The sequence below is a fragment of the Gekko japonicus genome, unplaced genomic scaffold, assembly GCF_001447785.1.
Source record: "Gekko japonicus isolate JY-2015 unplaced genomic scaffold, Gekko_japonicus_V1.1 scaffold69, whole genome shotgun sequence".
Classification (NCBI taxonomy): domain Eukaryota; kingdom Metazoa; phylum Chordata; class Lepidosauria; order Squamata; family Gekkonidae; genus Gekko; species Gekko japonicus.
In genome coordinates this window covers 1852510-1880339 of record NW_015175972.1, presented here as the reverse complement: position 1 = coordinate 1880339, position 27830 = coordinate 1852510, and the positions used below count along the sequence as shown (strand labels likewise).

The following is a 27830-nucleotide window of genomic DNA, read 5'->3' as shown; positions in this document are numbered from 1 at the left end:
AACTATCCCCATCTCTCTACAAAGAGTTCAGAAGGGAAGAATGGGCGAGGAATTATGCCTACAAAGGAGAAGACTGGCCAGAATGATCATCACACACACATACCCATTCGTTATTAGAAACTGTTACTCCCTTCAGAAGGATGAAGGAATAGGGCAGGGATTGCTGAAGAAAGATAAACCATGGATCCCAAGTAAGGGAGCAAAAAGATGTGTGGCTTGGCGTGGCACAGTGATGAGAGGCACAGAGAGCCGGGCAAACGGGTAGAGCCCACTGTAGCCTGCCCCTACCAAGTTTTGGCGGGGAAAAAGTAATGTCTGCTGCTTCTCAGAAAGTTGATCTGGGATAAATGAGTTTGCAGCGACTGGGCTTGCTACTCAACTGGGCTCATTTGCAGTAAGCAGAGCAGGAGTATAAAGGTTTAATCTGTCCTCTAAGCACATACCATAATCCTTCTATGATGCCCGCACAGAGTAGAGCACTGCCCAGGCCCTGCACCAGGTTCAACACAGCAAGAATTCCAGCATAGATGTAGAAACTCTTCCTTGCTGTAAAAACAGAGAAAGACACAGAGGCCAAAGTCAGCATAGTGTATCGCCTCTCTGGCGGACAAATCACTTTTGAACACTGAAGAAGACTTATTACAAACATGGCTTCAGCTTGTGCGCAGAAGAAAGACGTTGATGGAAACGCTTGCCCTGAGACGAGCAGATGGCTGGCTGCACAGCCTGTTAATTGCTACACCCATCATGTCCCAGACCAAAGAGAGCTCCTTCTTGACCAGAGAATGATAGCCCTGAAACTATCACAGCCGCCTCTCCAGGCCTTTAAGGAACAGGTGTATGGGGTTTGTCTGTAAAACAGAGCAGCCTGACACTGCCACATAGAGAAAGTCTCCATTTTAATATCTGCAAAGCTAAACAAAAAACCCCACACTACTTTGAAGAGAGGCTCATCACTTACATGGTAGTGAAATACGGTCCTTCAAAGGAGTTTTTGGAAGAATCACCACCAATGAATAAACCTATTGGGGGGGAAAGGCAACAGTTAACGGGGGGTGGGGGGTGGATAGGCACAGCTGATTATACGCTAGTCTGTAGTAAGCAAAACTGAAAGTGTTCCAAGTTCCCATGTTTGGAAATCAAGCACAGCATTTTGGCACAGATACTGAGGTGCTCGGGCTAGAAAGTGCTCAGAAGTTTCTTAGTCCTGATCTGTTGATTAAGGTTTTCTAAATTAATTAGCAGCGTAAATAAACAAGAGCCGACTCCGGTGTGTTGCTTAGGAGAGAAAAATGCTTTATCTAGAGCTAATGAGGGAGGGAATTACATTTTGGAGAAAAACAAATGTTTCTGTTTGACCTAAACAGATTACATGTTCACAGTTAAAAGGCAAACAGCTTAACAGCTTCTTCTTGCTTACAAAGTGGAAGACCTATAATAAAAGTTGCAAACAGATGCATACATGATCAAAGTATTTCTGCTAATCAAGCCATTGACAGCCAATAGCAAGGTTACAGATCACTTCATTAGACTAGCTACCACCCACACTTTTCCCGGGCTAATTTATCTCTATGCTTCTAACTGGTTACAGCGAAGCTAGGCAATATCCTATTTGCATGCAAACATCAGTTAACTCTATACTTACTGAAAGCGTTGGTAACTTGTAAATATATCCCAACATGATTCCATCTCATGCAAGGGTATCTCTGTGATGGAATAAAAGTATTCTCCATATACTGCACTCCTCTGTTCCCCCTCCCCACACGCATACCCCACTGTGTTGATCAATGGAATGGAAGCACAGGGTGGCTGTGACCCAATTCAAATTAAGCCTTGCTATAATGCTTTGCTAGTACCCACCATTAGTATAGTTAAGGAGATTTTTTTAAAAAAAATCCTCTGATGTATGCTTATTCCAAATCTCCTACGCAACTGACAGTGAGTAGATTCAGGAGGAAAAACTACAATAAAAGTTAATCCAGAATTTAAAAGTGTGATACAATATATACCGCTGAGTTGTTACAACTGTAAATACAACTCTCATATGTTGCATAAATTTATAGGGCACAATAAGATTAGCCAACTATAAATTTATTAGATTTTTACCCTGCCCTCCCAGCAAGGCCAGCTCAGGGCGGGGTAAACGAATGCTATAAAAGCACCTGACGTTTTGCAAAATAAAACTTTAAAGATTCTTTTAGTACAGGGGTATCAGGAAATGGTATTCCAATAGAGTTGGGATCCCACAGCTAACCTTAACTCTAGGGTTACCAAGTACCTGCCTATGAATCAGCGGGGGACACATGCTTCCCCGCCGGAACATTCTTGCATGTAACACGGCCGCGTCACACTATCCTGTCGCCCAGACGTGACGTAAGCATGCTGGGCACGTAGCCGGGCGACGCTCTGGCAATGGGGCTGAAAACTCGATGGTACCATCGAGTTTCCAGCCCCATTGCCAGAGCGTCGCCCGGCTACATGCCCACATCATGTCTGGGTGACAGGATAGTGCAGCGCCTGTGTTTTCCCCACAGGAATGTTCCCGCCAAGAACTATACGTCCCCCGCTGATTCGCGGTAAGTACTTGGTAGCCCTACTTAACTCAGGGGTACCCAACCTTTTTGAGCCCGCATGTACATTTGGAATTCTGACATGCTACAGTGGGTGCAGCAACAAAATGGACGCCACAAAATGGATGCCACAGGAGGCGGAGCCAGCCACAAAGTGATCACCACAGCTTAACTTCAGTAACACAGTGTAGATCCTTGTGCCGTGGTGGCACCTGCTGCCAAAGCAACACTTCTTTAAAAATCTGCACAGGCAACCAAATCTCTAATAGTCAAATCAGAAAGCTTGCTGGGCAAAAGCCCTACCTGGCCCCACCCACTTCCTACAAACACTTGGCGGGTGCCAGAGAAGGTGTTGGCAGGCACCATGGGACCCACGGGCACCCTGTTGGAGAACCCTGCCTTAACTCATCATCCTTTTTTCCTACAGCAGATCAACTCCCAGAAAACGATCGGAGCCAGGAAGGCTGGCAAAGATTATGGAGATTCAGGTCAAGAATAATTTTTTAAAAAGACTCTGGTTTACCACCTTGGGATACTGTTGATGTGTTTAGAAGATGTTGGGAAGTGAAGTTAAGTGAAGACGACGAGAAATTATTAAGGAGAAGAACCTTCCTGTTCTCCCACGTTGTTCACGAAGGACAAAACTTCTTGACCTTACCAGAAAGAAGAAACAGGAGCTTGCAAGCCAGAAGTGCCGCCCACCATGGCCATAGATATTGAAGTCTTCTGCTGAGAGTCTGGCATCTGGGTACAGGATTTCCAGTGTTCCCTGAAGGATTAGCACAGAACAATGCAAGTGCGTTTGTGCAGGGAAGGGACGTTATTAGAATATGATCTATTAAGACACACACGTACACACAAAAATTACCTCTTTATGCATAAGAGACTGCGAAAGAGGCATTTGCCCTCATTGGAAGCCAGCTCTTTCCACTAAATTAACAAGATCTCCCCAGACGACTCAGAAATGTTGAAACACATGAAAGCTACTCATTGCTGAAACTGGAGGGAAGGGGACTTTGGCACTAGAATTAGTTGCTGGGTAGGGAAGGAGGGAGGGACTGTGGCTCAATGCAAGGGCCTCTGCTTCGCCTGCAAAAGGTCCCAGGTTCAATCTCCTGCACCTCCAGTTAAAAGGACCAAACAGCAGGTGATGTGAAAGACTTCTGCTTGAGACCCTGGAGAGCTGCTGCCAGTCTGAGTAGACAAATCTGTCATCGGTGGGCCTAGGGTCTGATTCAGTATAAAGGAGCTTCATGTGTATGACGGGAACGTAGCACCGTCGCTGGGATTTGCAGCACTGATGAAGCAAGAATTCTGCCATTTCATCTTCAACAGGAATTTCTCTTCCTATCAGGTTGCAGCTCACTGTGTCTCTTTCAGACACCTGGATAGTGCCAACATTGCTGTTAATACTGATGCTGCACCAGCCAATAGCGATGCTGGATGCAGGTGCTACAGAAAAGAAAAGCATGTCTAAAGCAGGAGGACATTTGTTGTTCAGGACCAGAGTTATATACTGAACCCTTTTCCATCCAGGGGGCATCAGCAGCAATCAGCCTGCTTTGCACTGTATAAATGCCCTGCCCTGCCCTAGCAAGGATGGACAAGACACACCTCAAGCTGTGCCTTTCCCTTCTCTCTGTTCCACAACAAGCTACCCTCTTAAAGCAAAGAGACCTTAAATCAAAGAGGCCGCCTCTCTTGAGTGCACCAATCAGGTGCTTTGGCGTCACACATCTCCCATGCTTACCTGAGTGACCGAGTAGGCCAGCGACAGCACCGTGGTGATGGCTAACACACGCTTGACACTGGATTTGCTCTCCAAGTGACCTGAATTAACAACAAGCACATCGTGAATCACTCCCCTGGCATGCTTGAGCATATTAGGCTTGCATCAGATAATGGACAATTAAGAGCTGTGCGTGCCTCTTCCTCCCACTGTTTCAGAGTTCACATACATTTCACTCCAAAAGCCAGCCTCACTGTCAAGTCACTGTATGTGGAGCTGCACTGCTTCAAGCTTAGAAAACAAAGACTGATTTCCCCCCTTCCCACTGAACCCAATCAAACCAGGCCTTTTTATTATGTGGCTCATGAACACTATTAGCCGGGGGGGGGCGAAGAGAGGGTTGCCCTCTTGCCCAGCTTGTGGCCTTCCGAGAAGCATCCAGCTGGCCGCCATTGGAAAACGGATGCTGGATTAGATGGACCCCTCGGACAGAGAACAGAAGACTCTTCTTCAGACAAGCCACTGGTGTTGTCAGAATAGGAGGACTAGGGAGACTTGGGCTTAAATCCCCACTCAGCTATGAAGTTCACTGGGGTAACCTTGGGCCAGCCACACTCTCTTCCAATTTAATCTGCCCCACAGGATTATTGCGTGGATAAAATAGAGAAGGGAAGAATTGTGTACTCTGCCCTGAGCTTCTTGGAAGAAGGTGGGATAAAAAAGGGAGAGTGCGTGCAAGAGAGCGCCAGAGTGGTGTGGTGGTGAAGAGTGGCAGGACTCTATCTGGAGAACCAGGTTTGATTCCCCACTCCTCCACATGAAGCCAGCTGGGTGACCTCGGGCCAGTCACAGCTCTCTCAGAGCTCTCTCAGCCCCACCAGCCTCACAGGGTGTCTGTTGAGGGGAGAGGAAGGGAAGGCGATTATAAGCCGCTCCGAGACTCCTTCGGGTAGTGAACAGTGGGGTATAAAAAACCAACTCTTCTTCTTCTCTGTTATGTTGCTTTGGTGACTTCCTATCACATCTGGCAGCAGCGACCAAGCTCCCAGAACTTGGACTGAGTCTCCCCTATTACTACCACAGTACCTTGTAATTCAAGGCATCGTTTATCCGTCTACATCAACCTGGGAAAGGGCTGATCTTTGCAGCTAAGAAACTATACAGATATACTCTACATATTCAAAAAGCCCCCAAGAAAGTCTCTCCTCACGTCACTCCAACCCTGGAGAGCATGCAATTACCTGGAGAGCCAGTTTGGTGTAGTGGTTAAGTGCGCTGACTCTAATCTGGGAGAACCGGGTTTGATTCCCCCACTCCTCCACTTGCACCTGGCTGGATGACCTTGGGCAAGCCATAGTTCTGTCAAGAGCTGTTCTCTAAAGGAGTTCTGGAAAGAGCTCTCTCAGCCCCACCTACCTCACAGGGTGTCTGTTGTGGGGAGAGGAGGGGAAGGGAAAGGAGTCTGCAAGCTGCTCTGAGACTCTGAGTGAAGGGCGGAGTATAAATCCAATCTCTTCTCTTCTTCTTCCAGTAAGCCTACATTCCCTGTCCTATGCCCACAGGAGCTTCATGAGCAGAAGAGGCCAAATGCTCCAGATGGAACTTCTGCCAAGCAGGCTACACACCTAGCAGAGCTTGCCCTTTACTATTCCTAAAGAGTCACTGGCAGGCACTGGGGAAAGAACGCCCAGGTGGTACAAGGAACACAGGGCCTCCCCCTGATGCAGCAGTCCACTGTCAAGTCCCTCTATGTACTGACACTGCATTTTCCATTTCCCCACCCTAATCTACATAGATCAGGAAAACCAGTGGTGCAACCATGTCAGGGTTGTGGATCCACCCACCCAGGCACAGAAGGCACACACTTTTTCTGGTCCCCATTCCACTAGCCCATTCTGACCCCGGGAAAAATCATTCCTGGAGTCACAGGACCCCCTGTAGAGGACCCGCTGCACAGGTCAGTGGACTGGAGTGAGGAAAGCCAAAGGGCTGAAAAGGACACCTTTCCTCAGGGACCTGCAGTTGCAGAAGAGGAAGGAGGAACAAGTCCACCCCTCCCTTGTCCCGCCTCATGCCGGTCCCTGGTTATTACTCTGCACAGGTTCCACAACCTTGGGAATGACTTCATGGAAGCTGGAAGGGGCTGCAGGGATGGAGACAAACAGAGAGAAAAAACCTCATCATCCCATGCTCCATATGCATGGATCTATAGCAGGACAGACTGTCTACTAGACATTCCTGAGACTAAGTGCTGACTTGGACACAAGGTTGCCATGGTCCTGTAATTCTGTGCCAAAAGGAAAAGGTTAAAAACACATCCACAATTAAACTAACATGCACTATACATCAGTCTATTCACCTCTAAAATAACGTATTTGTGCGACTTTCTGATTATGCAGAATGAGTTTGAATGTCAGATGCTAAGAGAGTTTGGGCATTTCCTGATATAAGTACTGCATTTACACTGAGCCCAATCCAATGCTGGCCACACAATACCCCCCCCCCAAGCAATGTACGGGGTAAGGCACAACTACGGGGTAGACATGTGTCTGCGGCTTCCAATTACGAACAGAGGAAGTGCTAAAACACTGGAGAGAAGGAAGGAAGAAAGGACAAAGCCTGTAAAAAAATTAAATGGGAGGAGGGAGGAAGAGATTCATAACATGGGTAAGCATGGCTCAGAGACAGAGAGACCACATGCTGGTGCTTGCCATTTTAAAAAGAAGGCTGCACGAGCTTTCCCACATTTTGAGTTGTACAGTGGACCTGCATTCAGTATCTAGTAATACAATAAAACTAATTTGTCTCATTTGACTCTCCTGTTTGAATGCTGGGAAAACGATTCCCCCACCCCAAAAACAGAAAAGTTGCCTCCAGGAAATGCTTCTGGGTCCTCTGCAACAGCCAGACAACTGATGTGCCTTTCGGGGCAGGGCGGGGGGAGAAATATGTGTGTGTACACAAATGTCCTCTCTCCACCCTGACAGATGTAGCAAAAGTCTTACAACTATCTGCACATAGAAAGCAGATTCAGAGCAACAGAGGCGAAAAAGAAGCAAGGGCTTTCCCCCCAGCAGCCTGGGCTTTACACGCTGAAGGCCTCTGTGTGGTCAGCAGGACTGGCTCTTTTGTTTATCCGCTTCCACCTATCTTGCCAAGGAAGTGCACCAAGAAGCACTGCATAGGAAATCTTACCAAATGCCAGGCCAAGGATCACCATGCTCAGCTCAATGGCCAGAAGGAAGAATCTTGTGATTTCCCATAGGATCTAGAGAAGACAATGCAAAAGATGCATGGTCAGGAACAGGACTTAAGGGGAAGCTTGCGCATGGACAGTTCACCTTTCATCTCCTGAGGAAACTCTGCAGACAGAAGAAACCCTTCCAAACATTTTCTTCATTGGTTAAATGCATAAACACTCTCACACACTTCCGTAACTGGCTACACAAAGTGTTGTGTATTCTGCAATTCTATCTGATATGATATACAAAATCTTCTCAGTCGCGGGTTATTTTTTTTTATAAACAAGTCCATATTCCTTCAGAGGTCAACTTGCAAGTGTGAAAACAGTGCCTGGCACAGCTGCAAGAATGAGGAGGAGGAGTAGCGCACGTGCAAGAGAAAACAGGGGATTCTCAAAAGTATGCAGGTAGAGCTTCAGTGCCTTGCATAGCTGCTTGACCTTTCCAAAGGCTAGCCAGGGAAAAAGTTATGCTGGTCCAGCGGACTTCCACATCCCAGAATCCCATTTGTTGGCACAGAATCAGGATTCCTTTGATCATAATTCTGAAAATTGTTTTCAAGCACAGAGCACCCTCAGCCCAGTTTGCACAGGAATAAATACTTGGCCCTGTAAGCACAGACAGAACACACCAAGCAAGGAGAACACAATAGAAGCAACTGCTTCCCAATGTTGCAGCGATCCCATTTCCACCTTTGCTCCTGTTCAACCCAAAACTGCTTTGCTTTGAAAGATTACAGATGGCAAGAACTACCCGCCATGATTTGCCAATACGGACCCTTGAAGCTATCCACAGCACTTTGCTTACTTCCACTGCGTAATACCACTTTGAATTCCGGTCCTTACCAGAGACATCACTCTACAGTAGAACCCAGCCACACACACAGGTTCCCCTTTTCAGTCTAGCCCAGAGCACTTGCAGGAACAGCCTCTCAAGACAGGAAGGCAACATGAAAAGTAGCCTTGAGCTAGCTGATGGAATACACTCGTCGTGGCTCTAAAAACCATCTTGTCGGTGCCACAGTGAACAACTGTGCAGCTTTTCTGCCACCTAATCTTCACCACAGACCTTGATGCTGCATATAGGTTTCCCAAAGCATGACTTGCAAAAAAAAAAAGAAAAATCACAAAGTGAAGTCTCTTGAAGTTAATCAGGTCAGAAATGAGCACTGCAGGTAGTCAAGCACATGCAACAGGCCACGCTGCAACAGGCACTATCATAATGGACGGCCACAAACAGGATGCCAAGAAAAGCGTGGCAAGGCCACAGGAAAAGATGGAGCCGGCAGCAGTTCCGCCCTCGCCTCTGGCTTCAGAGCTCCATTCACCTTGTCAGTAACTGTCGCAGCCGTCGAGGCGCTGACCGTCATGGAGACAACAGCCCGAGCGATCCCAACCACAGCCACCACAAACACCTAGAAGACAAAACACAGGGAATGACGGAAGACCACGCTCAGCTGCAGACTAGATATTTAGCGTCATTGCTGTCAGGTATCCCATAGGTGCCCATCCACTGTAACTGGTCCTTAGTCTATTGAAATCGAGGCACACACCACATGACAACAATCAAGGAGCCTCAAATCCGGAGTAGCTCCACTACTCAGTTGTTTGGGAAGGCAGGGAAGAAAGGAAGGGGGGGGAACTCTCAGGAGATCAGCTCAGAAGACTTCAGATCAAAAACTGCCTCTGAGTGACAAGCTAAGTCGCTACATAAATTGGAAAGAATGTTTATGACTTCTGCTTATGACTTCCACTTTAGCAGATGCTTTATAGAGAGAAGAAAGGTATTCATTCAGCTCTTACCCCCTCTTTCAGTGCTAGAGAGAAAGGCACGCCCTGTTCTTACATTCCCTTTGAGTAAGTGTAAGTCTTCACACGGGTGAAGTTCCTCATTACATATCAGGGCTCACAACCCTCATAGCTCTTTACGGTTGAGGCCACTGTTTTGGATAGCTTACAAGTAGTACCGTAATGTGGTTCAATATACCACATGCCACATATGCCAACTCCATACCTAGACACAAACTGAAGTGCAATAATGTGTGAATGTGCAATAAAAACTTTAAGAGCTTTGTTTCGACTACTGGCAGGCAGCATTTCCTAACATATTTTTCACGCATCAGTTTTAACCAGGACAGTACGGGTCATGTCGTGCACTTCTGACCTGGGCTGGCACCAGCATACTCTGAAATGAGGCATCCGCCAGGGCCCGGGGGTTCTGGCAGGGCCTGGCGCCACCAACCCCCACATGCCCACCTCCTTTGCCACCCACCTGTATTGTCTTCCCCCATCCACTCTCAAGTATTCTACCTTCTGGGGGTTTGGCTGCCCAGCACCCAGGAGGAGCATATAAGGTGATGCCAAGCAGTGCTCCTGACAGCCAGAGCAGTGGCACTCTTAGCTGCATGCACTGTCCAGTGCCACTGAGGAAAGGGCATGCATGTGGCCATGAGCAAGTGTGGTAGGAAAGGTTGTGAGTAGACAGGGAAAGAACGTAAAAGCAGGTGGGGGGGGTTCATCATGAGTGGAGGTAAGAAGGGAAATGTGAGTGGGAGTCCTGGTTATGGGCCCGAACAGGGGGGACCCCCGAGCACTCTCTGCCCAGGGGCCCTCAAAACCTGGAACCAGGCACGAAGCACTAGCTTCAAGTAGTGAGGTAACAGGTCTTATTTGCCTTACAAAAGGTTCCTGTTCTTTTCAGTAACTTTCAAGAGCAGAACAAGGTTACGACCCTAAATGCCTAGGGGCCAGGGCATCTGAAAGACAGTCCCCACCCCCTACTATCCAGCCTGCCAGTTAAGATCTGCCTCTCAAGCCCTGCTGTCTTCGCCCCTGCCTGGAGGGTGAGGTGAGCAGCAGCAACAGAGTGGGCATTTTCTATGGTGGCACCTTACCTTTGGAATGCCCCCTCCCCTGAGGCACATCTGGCACCTACCATACTGTCTTTTAGGCACCAGGTTAAAATATCCCTTTTTTACTCAGGTTTCTAATTGAGGGGTTTTGTTTTTTTAGCTGTTTTATGGTCTGCTGCTGATCTGAGGTCAGTTTTATGGATGCTGTTTTTATGTCCCTGGTTTGTCTTTCTATATAAGATTTATGCTGTTTTTATTTCTAAGCCACTTCAATAGGTGGCATAAACGTTTTCTTAAATAAATACAAAGGAATAAATAAGTTGTGAGAAATAATCTACATTACTTCGGCACAGAATTTGTTTTAAGGATATGGTCTACAGAGCTCTACATGTGACATTTTAAAACGGGAATATATTCAAAGCCTCCCTTTTTCAGTGGTCACATGTGTATCCATCCTGTGGCACACAAACAGAATTTCTTTCTCTTCAGAGGTGAGCTCTGCCTAGTAGATCTCTATACAACTGAGTACAGTAACCCCATGTAAAGGTAAAGGTTCCCTTGCTCGAAAGCCAGTCGAATCCGACTCTAGGGTTGCGGTGCTCATCTCCGTTTCAAAGCCGAAGAGCCAGCGCTGTCCGAAGACATTTCCGTGGTCATGTGGCCAGCATGACTAAACACCAAGGCGCACGGAACGCTGTTACCTTCCCACTGAAGTGGTACCTATTTATCTACTTGCAATTTCTTGCTTTCGAACTGCTAGGTTGGCAGGAGCTGGAACTAGAGACGGGAGCTCACTCCGTCTTGCGGCACCCGGGTCTCGAACTGCTGAACTTCCACAGCCTGCAGGTTCAGCGTCTTAACCACTTGAGCCACCGCAACCCCATGTACTGATGCAGTAAAGAGCTGGGGCCACTTGTAAACCCACTTCTACAACGCGTAACTGGGCAGCTGCTGCATTTAACAGTGCTAAGCAAAGGTTTCAGAAACAAAGACAGGGCTTTGACACCATCCAGAGAGCCCTCCTTATCCTGTCTAGAAACTGCCAATGAGGGTTTTCAACTGGGCAAAGAGGTCATTCGTGGATATCCTCTCTTATAGTAGTCCTACAACTGCTCTCTCCGTACATCCTGTTTTTACCTCTAACGCAGCATTGGGGGGTGGGGGTGGGGGTGGGGGGAGATCTACTTCCTTTCCAAGATAAGGCTTCTGAAAAACAGCAGTAGCTTTTGTGCTGCTAAGAGCATTTTTCATACTACAAAGTGAAGCCACGCTAACTCTGCACTCCACACTAGCCCCAGTGGTCGGTGACCTACTATTTTGCAGCAAGAGGCATAAATAAAGCAAGACAAGCTTACTGACCATCTTTAAATCTAAGACTGCTTCTCTTTATAAAATTCAAGGAGTGTCAATGGCTACAGACAAGAGCCAAAATCTATACAGCATAGAGCCAGCCACTGTCCTCTGTTTGGTAAGTGTGACATTTCATAAAACAGGGATTCCTGAAGTATGGTACCTGGCTTTCTCAGGAAATGGGTCAAAGACCCAGACAGCGAAGCACAAGATCTGAGGTTATACCAAGGGGGAAAAGTTCCTGACCATCCCACAGTGAAACACTGTCGCTAACAGGGTATCGATGAGGTAGGCAATGATGATGAGTAACTACTGATTGGCATAGGAGTTGGTTAGGTTAGGCCACACAGAGGGAGGGGACTCCTGTTGCTTGGCCAGAGGAGCTCTCCCCCGGCAGTGTACTCCTCAGTTTTTAAAGCTATCTAAGGCCTGATGGTTGCACCACTTTGGCCCCCAAGGGACTAGAACCAATTTCATCTGGATTCAGAAGTAAGCATTTAAAAATTCACCAGTGAGGAAGGCCCACCAAGTATCAAGCTGCTTAGAGGATCACTGAGACCCCAAAAGGCTTCTCGACAGAAAAGTTTGCCTGGGAGAACCACTAGGTCAGGTCAAGTTTTGCTATGCAAAACCAAACCAAAGGTTTCAGAAAATCTAACATGTCACAGGATTTCTTCAACATCCTGACAAGTGCTCAATGAGTGTGCCAATATATACCACACAAAGAACATACTCACTAGTATGTAGAAGGTAGTGAAGATTGGACTGGATGTGGCATGGATTTTAGCCCTGGCAGAGGGCAGCTTCCAGAGGAGAAATGCAAAGAAAAGCACATTGGGAACCAGCAGCAAAAGATCCCAGTAACGGACCCTAAAGGGGGAAGAAAAAAAACTGAATTGTTTTTCTAAAATGCATTTGTCCCAGCTCTGACCATACAGAGACCTGGAATTCCTACGAGGAAGAAAAAGGCACTTCTATGTAGCTGTGTCTTACCTGGATGTTCCGATATCTTCATACAACAATAACAAACACTTGTGTGGGACAGTAATGTTGGTGTCATTAAAAAACTGTACAGTTGTCAAGGGTGCAGAAGTCACATTGTCCAATGCAGTTACTAACATGGTGGAGGGTGACAGAGAGGCGGTGTTGTCATTTGTGAATAACGTTGCCATTGATGCCATCCTGCCACCATCCTGGAAGAGACGGAAAAAGCAGCACGATCAGGCAACAGATACCGAAGGGGAAAACAAGATGTACCTCAGCCCCTCTTACACTAAAAGAGACTGAAACTAAAACCAGGCAGCCCTCTTGTATTAATCCTCAGATACACAATGCCCTCATTGAATCCTGTACTACTACTGTAACAATTGTTCTGGGATCCACATCAGTGATCAGTCGAGTTTATTGTACATGTGTGTCAGAACCCACAGCCAACAATGAAGTACATACATTCAGGAACGGTAATACTTTTATTGCAGAGCTATAGATGCAGTAACATAAGCACTGTTAAGAATGGCGGTGGCCCTATGGACATAATAGGATATAGGGTATTCGTATGCACCCCCCATTGAGCACTGGCCAATTAGGCACCCTCCCGTACATGGGATAAGGCTTGGAGACCGTTAGGTAGCTAAAGCTGAGAACCAACACTCTCCCACGGCACCTAGGAAAAACCCAGACAATACAACTCCCTCCTGCACATCTGCATAGATAAGCATTTCGGCGCAAAGCAGAAAAAGCACAGAAAGGAATGTAGTAGCAAGTAACCAGACACAGACCGAGCTCCCCAACCCCCATGGCAGCGTAGCTGACAGTGTGAGAGTTAAGTGCAGCTCTGTTCTTAGATAACCAAGTAACAGCCCTTGTTCAGAATGTTTTCCCCTCAATTGCCACCTACGTTTAGTGTGCTGATTACGGCTATTGCTCAACGCAGAAGCTTCCCAGCTATCAACCATGCTCCTTATAACCTCCAAGTCTGATTTCTTTAATACACTTTATACGGTGCTGTCCTAGGGTTGGGGCATTCTTGGACATTTGAGGGTGGAGCCCGGGGAAACACCCTCCAAAGCAGCCATTTTCTTCAGGGGAACTTCTCTCTGTATTCCGGAGATTAGTTTTTATTCCAGGATATCTCCAGGCCCCACCTGGATGCTGGCAACCCTATCCTATCCTTGGAGATTGTCTGGATGCTTCAGCTACTGTAGAACTTTGTAGCCCTCTTGCCTCTTTAACCAATAACTGGTCAAACATCTTATTACAATTCATAGGCCACCTCAACCATTTCCCAGGTAATTAAGCACAAAGTGTTGAACAGTCAGGGAAGTGGAAGAAGAAGAAAAGTAACAGTGTTTTACAAAGTTCCTGCCAAAACCACACAGGTACAGAGAATCTATTATACCGCATTTTTACCGTTTCCCCTTCTGCAAAGTATCACCTCTCAATGTAAGTTACAATGTACTGGCCTCACCATTCATCTATTTCAGGCTCTAAGAATTAGTTTTGCAGCTACCAAGAGCGCTTGCCTGGGCCCACAGAACTGAAACATAGCTGACAGTAATGTCTTCTGGTATTTCCATTACAGATAATTATTCTCTGCATCACTTGCAGAAATCAAGTTACTAAAGTGCATGCTTTTAAATTTGCTCCAGGCCATTCGCGTTCCATTTATGTATTGCATTTTTATCCCACCCTTTCTCCAAAGAGCTCAGGGGCAGTATATGTGGTATGTGAAAAGAACAGCACCTGAGGCAAAACAACTTCCACCTTCCCCCATCGCCAGAGTCAGGGCTTTGTCCTTCAACTCCCCACACATTCAATAAACAAAGAGGGGAAAACTGATCAACAGGGGTAAGAAAACAATCTATATGTGAGAGATACAGACTATTTCTTCTAACAGTTACCACACTGACAAACACAGCTTGTGGCATGGTAACAGTCTGTGCTTTTTGGAACAGGTTTCCACAAGTGACCACTGAATCACTAGATGCATGAGCCCTGCCCATTAGTTACAGTGAACGCATGCACCATATATGTACTACACACACTTGATATTTTTCTTTATGTGTGTGTTGAGTAATTCTCATGTTACATTCAGCGCATGTACAATAGAACGTGTGACTGAAACTGCACATTTTTCTAGTTACTGGCCCCCCATTTCATTTTTGAAGTAAACACTCATGACTATTTCTTACAAACAGATGTACACATGTACATACAGGATTTACATGCATTCACTGTAACATGTGGACTATGGTTCTAAGTATGGGTGCATCTCAGTCAACCATTCTTGCTGCCCAGAGAGTGAAACTCTTAGATCCTCACTTGGGCAAATCTTTTGTTCATTCTTTGTGGCAGGCCAATTTTGAGGACTTACTCAAATTTACACTAGCTCATGCCAAGTAATTAACTCCCCTTTCTTCTCTCCTTCAGGTTAAGCAGAGGTTCTTCCCAGAACTATAAGTCCCCAAAGCTGCAAAAATGAACCAAGTTATTACTCATTCACATAAATAAGGCATCCAAGAATTCAGGACTGTGTGAATGTGCATGCCTAAGATCTTTTTCTCTAAGACAGCAGAGCAAAATTTTAAAAACCTGGAGGATGATAAACAGGGCAGAGGAGAGGTAAAAGTACTGGCCCACCAGCATCCGAGAGGTGACATTTGATCTGCCTTATTCTCTAAAAAGAAATCATTGTTCTTAGGAAGTTGTTAAAGACACACGCACACACAAATTCTGTTGATAATATTTTTAAGCACACAATTTCATCCTTCTGCAATGTTCTGTCTCCATAATATCCCCAGGGTTTTAGCTTTGATAACCTAAAGCAGAACATGTGGTTTGCTGCTGTCACTGCCACTCTTGAAACAGGATCAAAGGGATGGATGGTCTTTAAATCTCTACCTACCCAACAGCACACTAGTGCAAATTTATACACAAGCATGCACACTCACGTCTGTCTGTTTTCTAAAAGCTCTCTAAAACAGAACTGAATCGCTCCAAGCAAAGAGAAAGCAAGACATGCAGCTTTGCACTAACCCCAACCCCCCACCCCAACCCCCATCCAACTTTCTATGCAGAAATTTCCAGGGACACTCAGTACAACGGTAAGCCAAGTTACACTCTTGTATGGGTTTAGCGGGGTATATCTCTGTTCAGAATTGCACTAGGACTTATTTTGAAACATTCTACCACGGTGAGAGAACAACACAGTTTGAGGGTCTTGCCTACACTGGCCCCATCCAAGTGTACCGAACTGGGCATGTTTCTCCTTGCACATTACTTCTCACCAACACAGACAGAAGTTGGCCTCATTTTTCACTTACAGTTCTGCATTAGCAGTAACCCCAACTTCAGGAAAGAGACAAATTGGAACAGCCCTGTAAAGTGGCAAAAGGCACTGCCGCTCAACAGGGAATTGACTAGTAACAACTGATCTCTCCACTTAAAAGCTATACCAAAGGCAGCTGCACATTAATGTTCATGAACAGGACTGCAACCTTTACTTGATTAATCAACTAAACATTTTTAAACTTAGAATACTGTTGTCCTTAATATATCCACTGGTTGCCACCTGCAATTATAAATTGCTCTAAGGCACCCAAGTGATGAATCTGAGCCACTGATCCTCAGCACGAGTACAGCAGAAACAGTTTTTGAAAAATTCCATTAGGCATGTGCAGACAAGTGCTGACTGAACTCTTGTCGATTCTGGAGCCAGTACTAGAAGCCTTTTACTCCCCCTGTCCTTTTACTCCCCCTGTCCATAGAGAGCCCTTTTTGTTCCAATGGCCCAATAAATCAAGGTAACTATCAAATTAGAAGATTGTGCTGTGCAGTCTTAGCAAGCAGCTCCTATTCCTTTCTATTTCCTTTATCTAAAAAAGATTTATAATGAAACGGTGTGAAACAAACTAGCCAGGAAACCACTCTTGTATGGCTTTTAACCAAGGCAGCTTAAGGCAACCTGTAAAAAAAAGGGAATATGCTTATACCTCATATCTTCTTGTATGCAGCCTTGGCAACCCATTTAGGCAAAACTGTTGTCTCTCTAAAACGCAATCCTGAGCAGTTACACTCTAAACTGATTAAGTTAAATGGACTTGGAAGTGTCTAACTCTGTACAGGACTGCACTGTAGTCAGTGGAAGAAGAACCAGCAATAAAAGGCTTCCATGCAACACAAACTAAATTAGCAAAACTTGTTTCAACGTTTCATTTTTAAATTTTGTAATTCCAAAGTATCTTGGTTTTCCAAACCATGTCCTCTGAAGTATGAGACTGAAACACTTTCGTTTCGCAAATTCATGTATGTATCGGTAAAGAGTCCAGGAACTATATTTCACAAAAATTATGTATAAGATTATGTTCCAGGTCAATTCAGCAATCGATAAAAAAAAAAAAATAGACAAAGAGATTTTTTAAATGCAGGGATGTACAAAAACTGTAGATTTCATATGCGAAGAAAAATTTGGCCTTCTCTCTCAGAGCCAATAGAAAAGCCCCTAAGGGGGCCTGCTGGCACATGTGTGGGTATTATCTACATACAAAGAGTATTCTTTCTTCTCCACAACTCTTGTTTTATTCATATGGAAAAGCAGATTTATTGATTAAAACCTGTAGAAATGAAAAATCTTAAACCGATTTATCAGGCAATAGCACGAACCACAAAGTCCCTTGTCAGACCAAATTTGTATACCTGTGACAGCTGGCCTTCATGACTTTCCACCGCAAACTGCACAGTAACTTGCACAGTTTACTTATGCACTCTGAGAAGCAGTCTCTCTTTTAACACTGTCTGTGTATTTCACCAGAGGAATTATGTTCATTGCAATATTCCCCGGGGGAAATACTTCTCCATTCCCTTTCATCACACCAAAGGGCAACCTGGGCTGCATACAGTTTAATGGCACAAAAACTTTTAAAATTCAGAATCCCATGAACCACAGCCTTTTAAAAAAGTTTCTAGTCCCTACAACTGTGGATGAATATTGCCACGTTGTCCTAGCATATGCCCTTGGCGATATTCCAGACTACAAAGGGAGCCCAGCATGACTGCCACCATACCTGCACTTTTGCACAAGTATGATAAAGGGGGAGGAGCAGGGTTTGGGGACAGCAGAAGCAGTGTGGGGACAGGGGTGGTGGTGGACACCAGTCCCATACCACTTGCTTCTACTGTTGCCATGACTAGGGTACAGTTTCATGCCTCTAACTGTAAACAGGCTGAACTGAGAACTAATCAAATAATTGCAACCATGCATTTTCACCACTTAAACTAGGGTTACCGTGCCTAGCTCCCAGCAAGAAAGATGCCTAGACTCGAGACAACTGAGGAGCAGGTGTGAAAGTCAGTACCCATAAGAAAGTGGCCAAAGTGGTACCTCCCACCTTCTGCTTCAAGCCCCCTGAGAAACACAGTGCCCACTAAGAATTTTTAGTTATTCCCTGCCCCTGCCTAGTATTCATGCAATCTGCCCTGTAAACTCCTAACCCAATTCACAGATGTGCTGAACACTGTTGGTATTTACACATTTGCTAAGAGGCACGCAGTATGTGCTCAAGACTGCTCTCTTAACACTAGCTCACATTTTGCACAGCTCAACGATGGCATGGAAATTGCGTTGTTCCTATATGCCTTGACCAAACTATTAGGTTGTGGAAATACTGACACGTAATCTAGTACTTTCAAAGTTGATTACAATTTAAGTCTTAAAATTTTGGAGACTATTTCATTCTTCATATTTCTGTGTCTGGTGGAATTTAAATTATGCAACTAATAGTTATATGTCCTAGGCTAGTAGGGGAGAAACACCCTTTCCCCCAGGGAAACAGAAAACACCACTTCAGAAGCTATATAATGGAACTAAGCCATTATAACACTCTAAACAAACAGCTAGGCTCATGAAGAGAGAGGCCTTTTATCTAAACAAGGCATCCAATGGTCCCACCCTCCCTCTCAAATTTTGCTTCCTTATTGTACTAGAGGACAAGTTCATCAGCCTGGGGTTTTTCAGCCTCAGTACAATAAGCATCTGTTCAGTTTGTGCCATGAGAACTTTAAACTTCAAACCAGATCGAACAACTGTGGCACTGTAAGATGAAAACAGCATGCCTTGAGGAGCATTTCCATCAGCGACCTTACCTATTTCAGACATAACCTGGAACTGGACTCCCCGTGGCCGAGGTATAAACAGTTTGCTAAAGCATGCAACTGCACAAAAACGGTGTGTTCCAGAACACACAGTAATAAAATCTAGCTACAACAATTTGTCCCCCTTTCATTTCTTGCCATATTCTTTCAGTTTCCTGTTCCCCTGTCTACATGTGGGAGCAGCTCCCACACAAGAGCATGTTCGTAGGATTTGCCTGCCATGAATACCTGGGGCTCAATTACAACACACGTAGTATCCTTAAACAGCACTTACACAGTCAACAGCTTAATCACGCTGCACGTTTTAATGCAAGTGTCACAATAAGCATACTTCCTGTCATGCTAGGACATTAGTACTCCAAGGACTTAGTTAATCACTCCAAGATTTATCAGTCAGGTCTCTTGGTTCTTCCCCTCTAATGCTGCTTAGGAATTAAGTATTAATTAAATCGTACTATAGAATCTGCAACTAATTTAGAGAGAAGGAGAAAACGTCCAAGGGAGTATTTATTGCCTTAAGGAAACAAGCCTTTGAGTTACGGGTGTCAAAAAGAAAGGAAGAGGAAACACAGTCCCATTTCAGCTGTGGACAGCTGTCAAAGAAGCCTACCCACTGCATGAGCTGAAAGGTGGTAAGCGTGAGCTCAGAAACAGAGGTCAAGCAGTGGACAATGCCTGACGGCAATGTTCCCTCTAAGCTGAGTTAGTGTGAGCTAGCTCACAGTTTTTTCACCTCCGGCTCACACATTTTTGTCTTAGCTCAGGGAGGATGGCTCCGGAGCAAACTGATTTATGCAGTAGCCAAATAGCTTGCTCACAACTTTAATGCCAGGAGCTCACAAAGTAGAATTCTTGCTCACAAGATTCCACAGCTTAGAGGGAACATTGCCTGACGGATGAGTCCAAGTTTCAGAGCTTTGGGATTTTCAACCAATGAAGACACCATACCAGGCTACAATAATGTTAAGATCACCATCGGCAACATGTCATCATAGAAACTTATGCCCATCTATTCCTTCAAAATGTCTTCTGTTTATTCAAATCACAACCCCCTTTCCCCCCAAAAAACCCACTCATTTTTTAAATCACCAATTTGGCGCATCCACCTAAGGCTTCACCAAAAGTTGCACTCAACAGCAACGCGATTTTGCTCGAAGTTACCAGGCCACTAAACAATGAAACAGGGTAGAAGCACAAATACCGAAAGGGGGGAGGGAGGGGGCCCTAGCTAATTCAAGCACACATTCAAAAAGAGACGATGCTGGAAGGGCCAGGCACTTTCTTCCAAAGAGGCCTGCCTAGGCTAGTGGGGGGGCCTCGGGCTGGAGGAAGGCACCAGCCCCGCCAGCCCACGGTTCTATTAAAGGAATGTCAAAACATTTGTTTCCCAGGACAGAGACTATTCTGGCCCCACTGCTGGACCTCCTGATGGCACCTGGTATATTTGGCCACTGTGTGACAGAGTGCTGGACTGGATGGGCCACTGGCCTGATCCAACACTGGCTTCTCTTATGTTCTTATGAGACGCACACCTCAAGGCTTCTAGAAAAGACACTGCCATGCGGGCCACCCTTCGGACTGCTAGATCACCACGATAAAACCGAATATTGAGAAAGGAGAACACTTTACCGTGTGGGACAGACCCACTTAACGTATATTTCATACACACACGCACCCCATCTAGATTAGAATCTACTTTCCCCTCCCGGACTCGGTGGCGATGGGAGGGGGGGCGCAAAAACCTCTCTCCCAACCAAGGGGGAGGGGGCAGCTTGTCAGAGGTAAACGAGGGAAGCGCCTCGGGGAAACGAAAAGGAAAGGAAACGAGACCTCTCGCGTTCCGCGCTGGAGGAGGACAACAACTCGGAGCTCACCCCAGTGGAGTACTTCCGTCTACCCGTCAGGAGATATACGAATCATTCCCATGGCTATAATCACCACCAGCACCCCCCACCACAGCCATGCCCCCAAGCGCGGGGGGGGGGGCAACAAAAAAGGGGACGGAAAGGACCCCCTACCATCTCTTCCTCGCCCCCGGCCGCTGGAGGCGCTGCTTCTCCGCGACCTCTTTGCTACTTTCGCCCGCCGGCACGGTAGGGAAGCCGTTCTCTCTCGCGGGCTCACTCCCGGGACTCCGACCCGGCCATCCTGCAGATTCTGTCCCAGGTCCAAGAAGGGGTGGAGAACGTACGTTCGAGGGAGCGTCCTCCACAACCCGTTTTGCAATGTAGCCGAAAACAGCGCCTTTCGGTACCGTCTCCCCCAGGACGTCTCCAGCTGCCAGTTCAGATAAGGACACACTTACAACTCTAAGCACCTTTGCTACCACATTTTCTGGGAAAGGAGGAAACGACGGGAAGGAAAAGGTTATTCGGCTTACTCTTCGCGGACGACGAATTAACCGTCGCTCCCTAAACCCAAAGGACTTCGACCAATCATAAGGCGTCTAAATAAAAAACCCTACTCAAAAGAGAAACAAAAGGACCGACAGAGCCAATGGAGAAAGCACAGGGGCGGGACCGAAAGGACAGGAATGTCAAGGCCTTAAAGGAGCAGATACCCAACCTCTGTTAGGAAGTAGTATGGAGGCTCTCGGTGACAGCGAAGGAGAGGAATGCTTTTTGACCGCACAACCCTAAACGTTGTAAAATTCCTACGATCTACATATAGATCTTACATAAAAGTGCCTTCAGTTTGCCTCATCCAGAGTACATATTAACTGCTGCAGCAAGCCCTCAAGGGTTTGTTCACCAAATCACTTTTTAAAAATCCAGATTAATATGGAATATGAAATTATTCTCAACTCCTGCCTCCTCCATCTATAAAATAAGGTTTACACCACAGGCATGCAGAGTGGAAAAAAAACTTCAGCCCTGATGGCATAAACAAAAGAAGGCTTGATTGTACTGAGTAATCTTACCATAAACCCTACACTTACCTAGCTATCTGGAAAATAGTAAAAAGCCCAGTAGTGCCTTTGAGACGAACAAACTTTATTGTAGCATAAGCTTTGGAGAAACACAACTGTCTTCATCAGATGCATGGAGGGTATGAAGCAACTGGCCAGAGATATATAGGTGGTAAGGGGGAGGGGGGAGAGCATGCAGAAAGTTCCATGCAAAGCAATTGCAAAAGTCATGAAAAAAGTAGAATGTGCAATCCAGGCTGGGTGTGACCCCCTTCCTTCTACTGATGAATCTGAATGGAATACCTGAAAGGCAGTTACTTCTGTTAATGAGATAACCATCCAAAGTATCTATTCAATCCAAGTCTGACTGAGTCAAATTTACATATAATAAATTCCAATTCAGCAACTTCCCATTGGATTTTAGTTTTGAAATTTTCTGTTGAACTATGGTGACCTTTAAGTCCTTGATGGAATGTCCTGGTGGCCATCTGGAGGATAGCTAGGGACTGAGACTGGAAATATTGGCAAGATGTTCTGTTGCCTTTACTTTCCAATTTGGCTCAGTTGCTTGAGTTATGGGGATATATTTGTTCTGTAGGTGACTCTTTACAGTGTGTAAGCAGATTTTCTGTGGTGGTACCCAGATTGGCAACTCCCTCCTTAATCACATGAACACAGAGAGCTGCCTTACAGCCAGTCAGACCAGTGGCCTATCAAGGTCAACATTGTCTGCTCTGACTGGCAGTGGGGAAATGCAGTGAGTGGCCACAACACTTACTACCTGACAGGGGTCGTTTCGTAGAAAAAGAGCTAAGGGGACTCATTAGCATAACTCATTAGCATATGCCACACCCCCTGACATCACCGGAAGTGTGTCATAAGGCCACACACCCTGACATCACCGGAAGTGTGTCATAAGGCCACACACCCCGCCCCCAACAGTTCTGGCCGCCAGCGGCGGCCTTGCAGCTCCACTGCCGAGCCCCAGGAGGGGCTCGGCGGTGGACCTGCAAGGCCGGCAGGAGTGCAAGGAAGCCCCGTGAAGGCCCTCCCTGGCCCCAGGCAGGCAGGGGTGGGGAGAGGCAGGGAGGAAGCAACTTACCCTCCCTCTTCTCCTGCCTCCTCCTGGCTGAATGAGGGCCAGAAGGGGGGCGGCCGGAGGCAGGGGGCGGGGCTTCGTCATGTGCCCCGCCCCCCCGTACCTCACCCGGGGGAACTGCGATCCCCCCCGATATGACCTCTGCTACCTGATATTTTTAACTGGGAAAGCCAGGGATTGAACCTGGAACCTTCTGTATGCAAAGTGGGTGCTCTTATCAATGAGCAATAGGCCCCTCCTCAAGTTTGCCTGAGGCTCATGTTAATATCTTTTAGAGCAGGATGGGCAAAAGGTAGATGGTCTGCCTGATCTTCCTGAGCTAGGTTATAATAGATCTCCAAAATCTCCTGATTTAGGTCACCATGTCTTAAATGCATCTGTCAGACTCTATGTTCCTCACTGCAAAATGACAGTATTAACTGATTTCTTCTGACAAGGACTTTTTTGTAACATATTCAATGTTTGATATTGGAATTCCTGAGGCACATTAACTCAAAGATGACTTTGTATGTGTGGTTCAGAACAAAGTTTGAGTCCAGTGGCACCTTTAAGACCAACAAAGTTTTATTCAAGGTATAAGCTTTGGGTGAAAGTTGTGACCAGGGATGGGGAAATCGTAGATTGTGATCAGACCAGATCAGGGATGTGTAACACCACCACCACCCCCATACAAGCCTATGTACCCACCAGCTATCTGCCAGTCTGCAGTCTACTAATCAGACCTAGGCCCTAACCCTTTTTTCAGTACAGGCTTACAGATAGGTTAGTCACAGGAAATTATGACTGCTTCTGTCCTTTCCCTTGGGGGAAGCATTTTACTTTTGGCTGCAATTGGTAGACTTTTTTTAATCACTGCATTTTTACATTTACGTTTACCTGGATGTGCTGATTTAGCTTATTATTGTTAGTTACCTTGAATACCTTTATGGCAGAAAAGTGGGATAAAAACTTCCCAAATATGTCATTGTGGGTGGTGCTCTCACAGTGTGCTTGTGGATCACACTGCAAACTGGAACTTGTGAGCTTATCGGTGAGCAGTTGACATGTGAATGTGAATCAGTGAGCAGCTTTGTCATGTGACCAAAGGGGAGGGAGCTGGCTAGCAATCCCTTCTGTTTCCTTCATTTTATGGTGCTGTGACACATAAGCAAGGCATATTTAAATAGGCAAGCAAGTTACTAACTGCCAAACAAATAGCCCAGGAAGTTCATTGACCAGAAATGTGATATCATGACAAAATTAAACAGGGAATATCCAGTGGCACCTTAAAGTCTAACAAAATGTATTCCAGCAAAACATTTGTGACTCACATTTCATTTCATCAGATGCAAAAAGTTTACATCCATAGGCAAGTACAGTTATATTTAAAACTCATTGAATTCATTAGGTTTACTGCTGCCAAGCAGGGGTCATTTCCTGCAGGAGCGGAGGTCTGGCAGTAAAGAGCTCAGGGGGTGGGCACATGCAACAAGTCCCACCCCCTGCTCCCAGCAGCCCTCAGTCAGAGCAAGAAGCAGCCAGGTAAGTTGCAGAGCCCCCCCCCCGGCCCCCCAGTCCAAAACAGTCTAGTGGCATCTTTAAGACCAAGTTTTATTCAGGTACAAGCTCTCCCTCCTCTGCGAGGACAGATCTGCATGTCCCCCCCCCCCAATAGCTAGCAATCCAAAACAGTCCAGTGGTGCCTGAGCGGTGGGTGTTGCCTTCTGACACACACCCTGATGTCAGGGGGTGGCATATTCAAATAAGTTATGCTAATGAGTTATGCTAATAAGCTCCTGCACCTCTTTTTCTACAAAATGACCCCTGCTGCCAAGTAACATGGAACTAGCTTCTGTGATGGGTCTTGGACATTCCATGTCACCGAGGTACTATTGAAATTGCTCATTTGAACCAGGATTTGAGATTTCTCACCCATTGCAGTTTTATATTAGTTCAGCTGTACCTTTACACCGTCTGTACTTTTCTGACTGGGTCTGCTCATCATGTTTCACCCAATATCTGATGATGGGAGCTTTGACTCTTGAGAGCTCATCTCCCAAAAATCTTGTTCGTCTCTAAGGCGAGGGTCCCCAATGTGGTGCCCATGGGCAGCATGGCACCTAGTGACACTTTTTCTGGTACCCACCAAAGTGTTCTTAGAACGTGGGAGAGGCAGGGAGGGCTTTTGCCCAGCAAGGCTTCTGATTGTCCACTAGAGTTTGGCTGTGCAGATTATAGAAAACATTGCTTTGGCAGCTGCCACCAAAGCCCAAGGATCTTCCCTGACTGAAGGTAAGCTGGGGCAACCATTTTGTAGCTGGCTCCACCTCTGGCAGCAGCCATTTTATGGCAGACATTTTGTTGCTGTGCCCACCACGCTGTGTCAGAATTCCAAAGGTACCCACAAGGTCAAAAAGGTAGGGGACCCCTCCTCTAAAGTGTTACTGGACACGAATCTAGCCGTGGTTTCCTTGTTTAGATCCGGTTAATCCTTGCCCATCTATCAACAATTGGGAGTGGTCCCCACCCACTTGTGGGGAGTCTTTTGACTAGATCTTTACTAGCCTCTCTTTGTATCATCTTCCACTCCTTTCTTCTTCCTGTTGGCTGGAGTTTTAAGTATATCTAAAAGAATAAATGGACACACTGACATTTGAAATGGTAATAGTCAGAAACCAATGGAGGGCTTTTTAATGTTCCAGAGTACTGTCCTGGTAATCTAAAGATCATCTATAAAAGAACTTCAAAGGAGAATTCAGTAGAAAAGAGAAAGACAAAGAAAAAGATGTGTCCTTTTATTGTTTTGTACATGACATGGTACAATCAGGAATGGCAAAGACAGGTCACAGAAGCTAGGCCCCTCAGTAGCTTTCTGCCAGAAGCTGCAGTCCTGTATGCAGTTATTCAGCAGTAAATCCACTGAACTCAATGGGGCTTACTGTTGAGTAAGGTAAAGGTGAAGGTATCCCTTGCTGGAAAGCCAGTCGAATCCGACTCTAGGGTTGCGGTGTTCATCTCCGTTTGAAAGCCGAAAAGCCAGCGCTGTCCGAAGACGTTTCCGTGGTCATGTGGCCAGCATGACTAAACACCAAGGCGCACGGAACGCTGTTACCTTCCCACTGAAGCGGTACCTATTTATCTACTTGCAATTTCTTGCTTTCGAACTGCTAGGTTGGCAGGAGCTGGAACTAGAGATGGGAGCTCACTCCGTCATGCAGCACCCAGGTCTGGAACTGCTGAACTACCGACCTTCCACAGCCTGAGGTTCAGTGTCTTAACCACTTGAGCCACCACAGCTCTGTAAAGCGACTCAATTAAACGCTTTCCATACTCTCCCTCCCAAACATCAGATACAGGCTGCAGAGATAAGGAGAAAGAAGACAATGAGATTTTTGACCCTGAGAGTCTTTCTCAAGGAAATGAACCAGATTAAACAAGAACACCCACCAGTTCGCTTTCCCCCCTCCCACGCTGAAACTAACTTGTCAATTCAGTGTATATGAAGGAGTGTGCATCTACACATGCTAAGTCTCTCATTTCTTGCTTATACCCAGAATTGAACTTCATTGGTCTTGGAGGTGCCATGGGACTCAAACTTCATTTTCACATCCGTTTGTTAACTCTTGTATTTGTATGCTACTTTACTGCCACTCACAGATCTTAGGTATAATCGCCCACTTCTTTATACATCTTGACTCTTAACTATCCCTTCCTGGCAACTAATCACCCCCCTTCCTATATGTAATGGCTGAGGAAATTCTGTTTCACTGTATCTGAAGAAGTGTGCCTTGCACACGAAAGCTCATCCCTTTGAATAAAACTTCGTTGGTCTTCAAGGTGCCAGTGGACACAAACTTTGTTCTGCTGCTTCAGACCAACATGGCTACCCACCTGAATTATTTGCATGGTTCGGGTCATTAAAACCTCCATGCAAATCAATGAGCTAAACTGTCTGTCACTCCTAGGATGCAGTCCTATGCAAATTTAGAGTCCGATACCATGCATATTTACTCTGGAAAAAAGCCCTGACCTGGATGGCCCAGGCCAGCCTGATCTCATCAGATCTAGAAAACTAAACAGGATCAGTCCTGGCTTGAATGTGGATGGAGCTTCCAGGGGCATGATGTGGAGGCATACTGTGGCAAACCACCCGGAATGTCTTATGCCTTCAAAACCCTACAGGTCAACATAAATCAGTTGAGACCTGATGGCAAAAAATAAAATAAAAATCCAATTACAAATACTACCATTATCATAACGACAGGATCTCAGTTGATTACTCTTAGCATCCCACAAAAAGGATACAGTTACAAATTGGTCTCCTATTTTGACAATTATTATTTTTTTGCTTTACAGTGTCCTCCCCCACAATTAAATCCAAAGAAATGGTGACCATATAAACTTAGCTTGTTATTCCTGTTTGGTCTTTGCATCTGTTCAAACATCTTCATTATGTTGTATGCTAATTTGCTGTTCACCCTCTGCCTACATGTATGGACTATTAACTTCCATTTCGCTGTATCTGAGGAAGTGTGCGTGCACAGGAAAGCTCATACCATGAGTGAAACTTTGTTGGTCTTAAAGGTGACACTGGACTCGAACTTTGTTCTGCTAAGAGTATCTGCTAAACATGCATAGGATCGGGCCGCACATCCCCCGATTTGCTAATCTTTACATTAGTGCTCTCTTTTTCTTTTCGAGCTTGTATAATGCTTATTGACCTTCCATCCGGACAACGTCACGGTGCTGCCCTCCTTCATGAGCGGTTAATATTCATGAACGCGTTCTCCACTATTCGTTCCCAGAAGAGGTTCCGCCTTATCTGCATATTCAGTAGTTGCTGGGTCATTATTCATGAGCTTTCGCGGGCTTTTTAGCCACGTGATTTTATTTCGCGCGGAATCCGGACTGCTGCGGCTGTAGTAGAAAAGAATTGTGCGGATTGCTGCAGAG

The 27830-nt window shown here is 45.9% G+C and overlaps 1 protein-coding gene across 4 annotated transcripts in view; it reads right to left on the bottom strand.

Annotated features, from left to right (window-relative positions):
* TPRA1 (transmembrane protein, adipocyte asscociated 1) overlaps positions 1 to 21311 on the bottom strand; it is a 30632-nt gene extending 9321 nt beyond the window's left edge. Inside the window, exons 1-9 of one of the 4 annotated variants that reach the window (XM_015426087.1) lie at positions 21272 to 21311; positions 12736 to 12935; positions 12480 to 12612; positions 8869 to 8955; positions 7495 to 7567; positions 4321 to 4400; positions 3229 to 3339; positions 962 to 1022; positions 444 to 546 (exon numbers count right to left, since the gene is read on the bottom strand). In XM_015426087.1, coding sequence (XP_015281573.1) covers positions 444 to 546; positions 962 to 1022; positions 3229 to 3339; positions 4321 to 4400; positions 7495 to 7567; positions 8869 to 8955; positions 12480 to 12612; positions 12736 to 12923 — 836 coding nt within the window. In that variant the 5' untranslated portion in view covers positions 12924 to 12935; positions 21272 to 21311. The other 3 variants (XM_015426085.1, XM_015426086.1, XM_015426088.1) reach the window with 3 other exon arrangements.
* Between the last annotated feature and the right edge of the window lie 6519 nt (positions 21312 to 27830).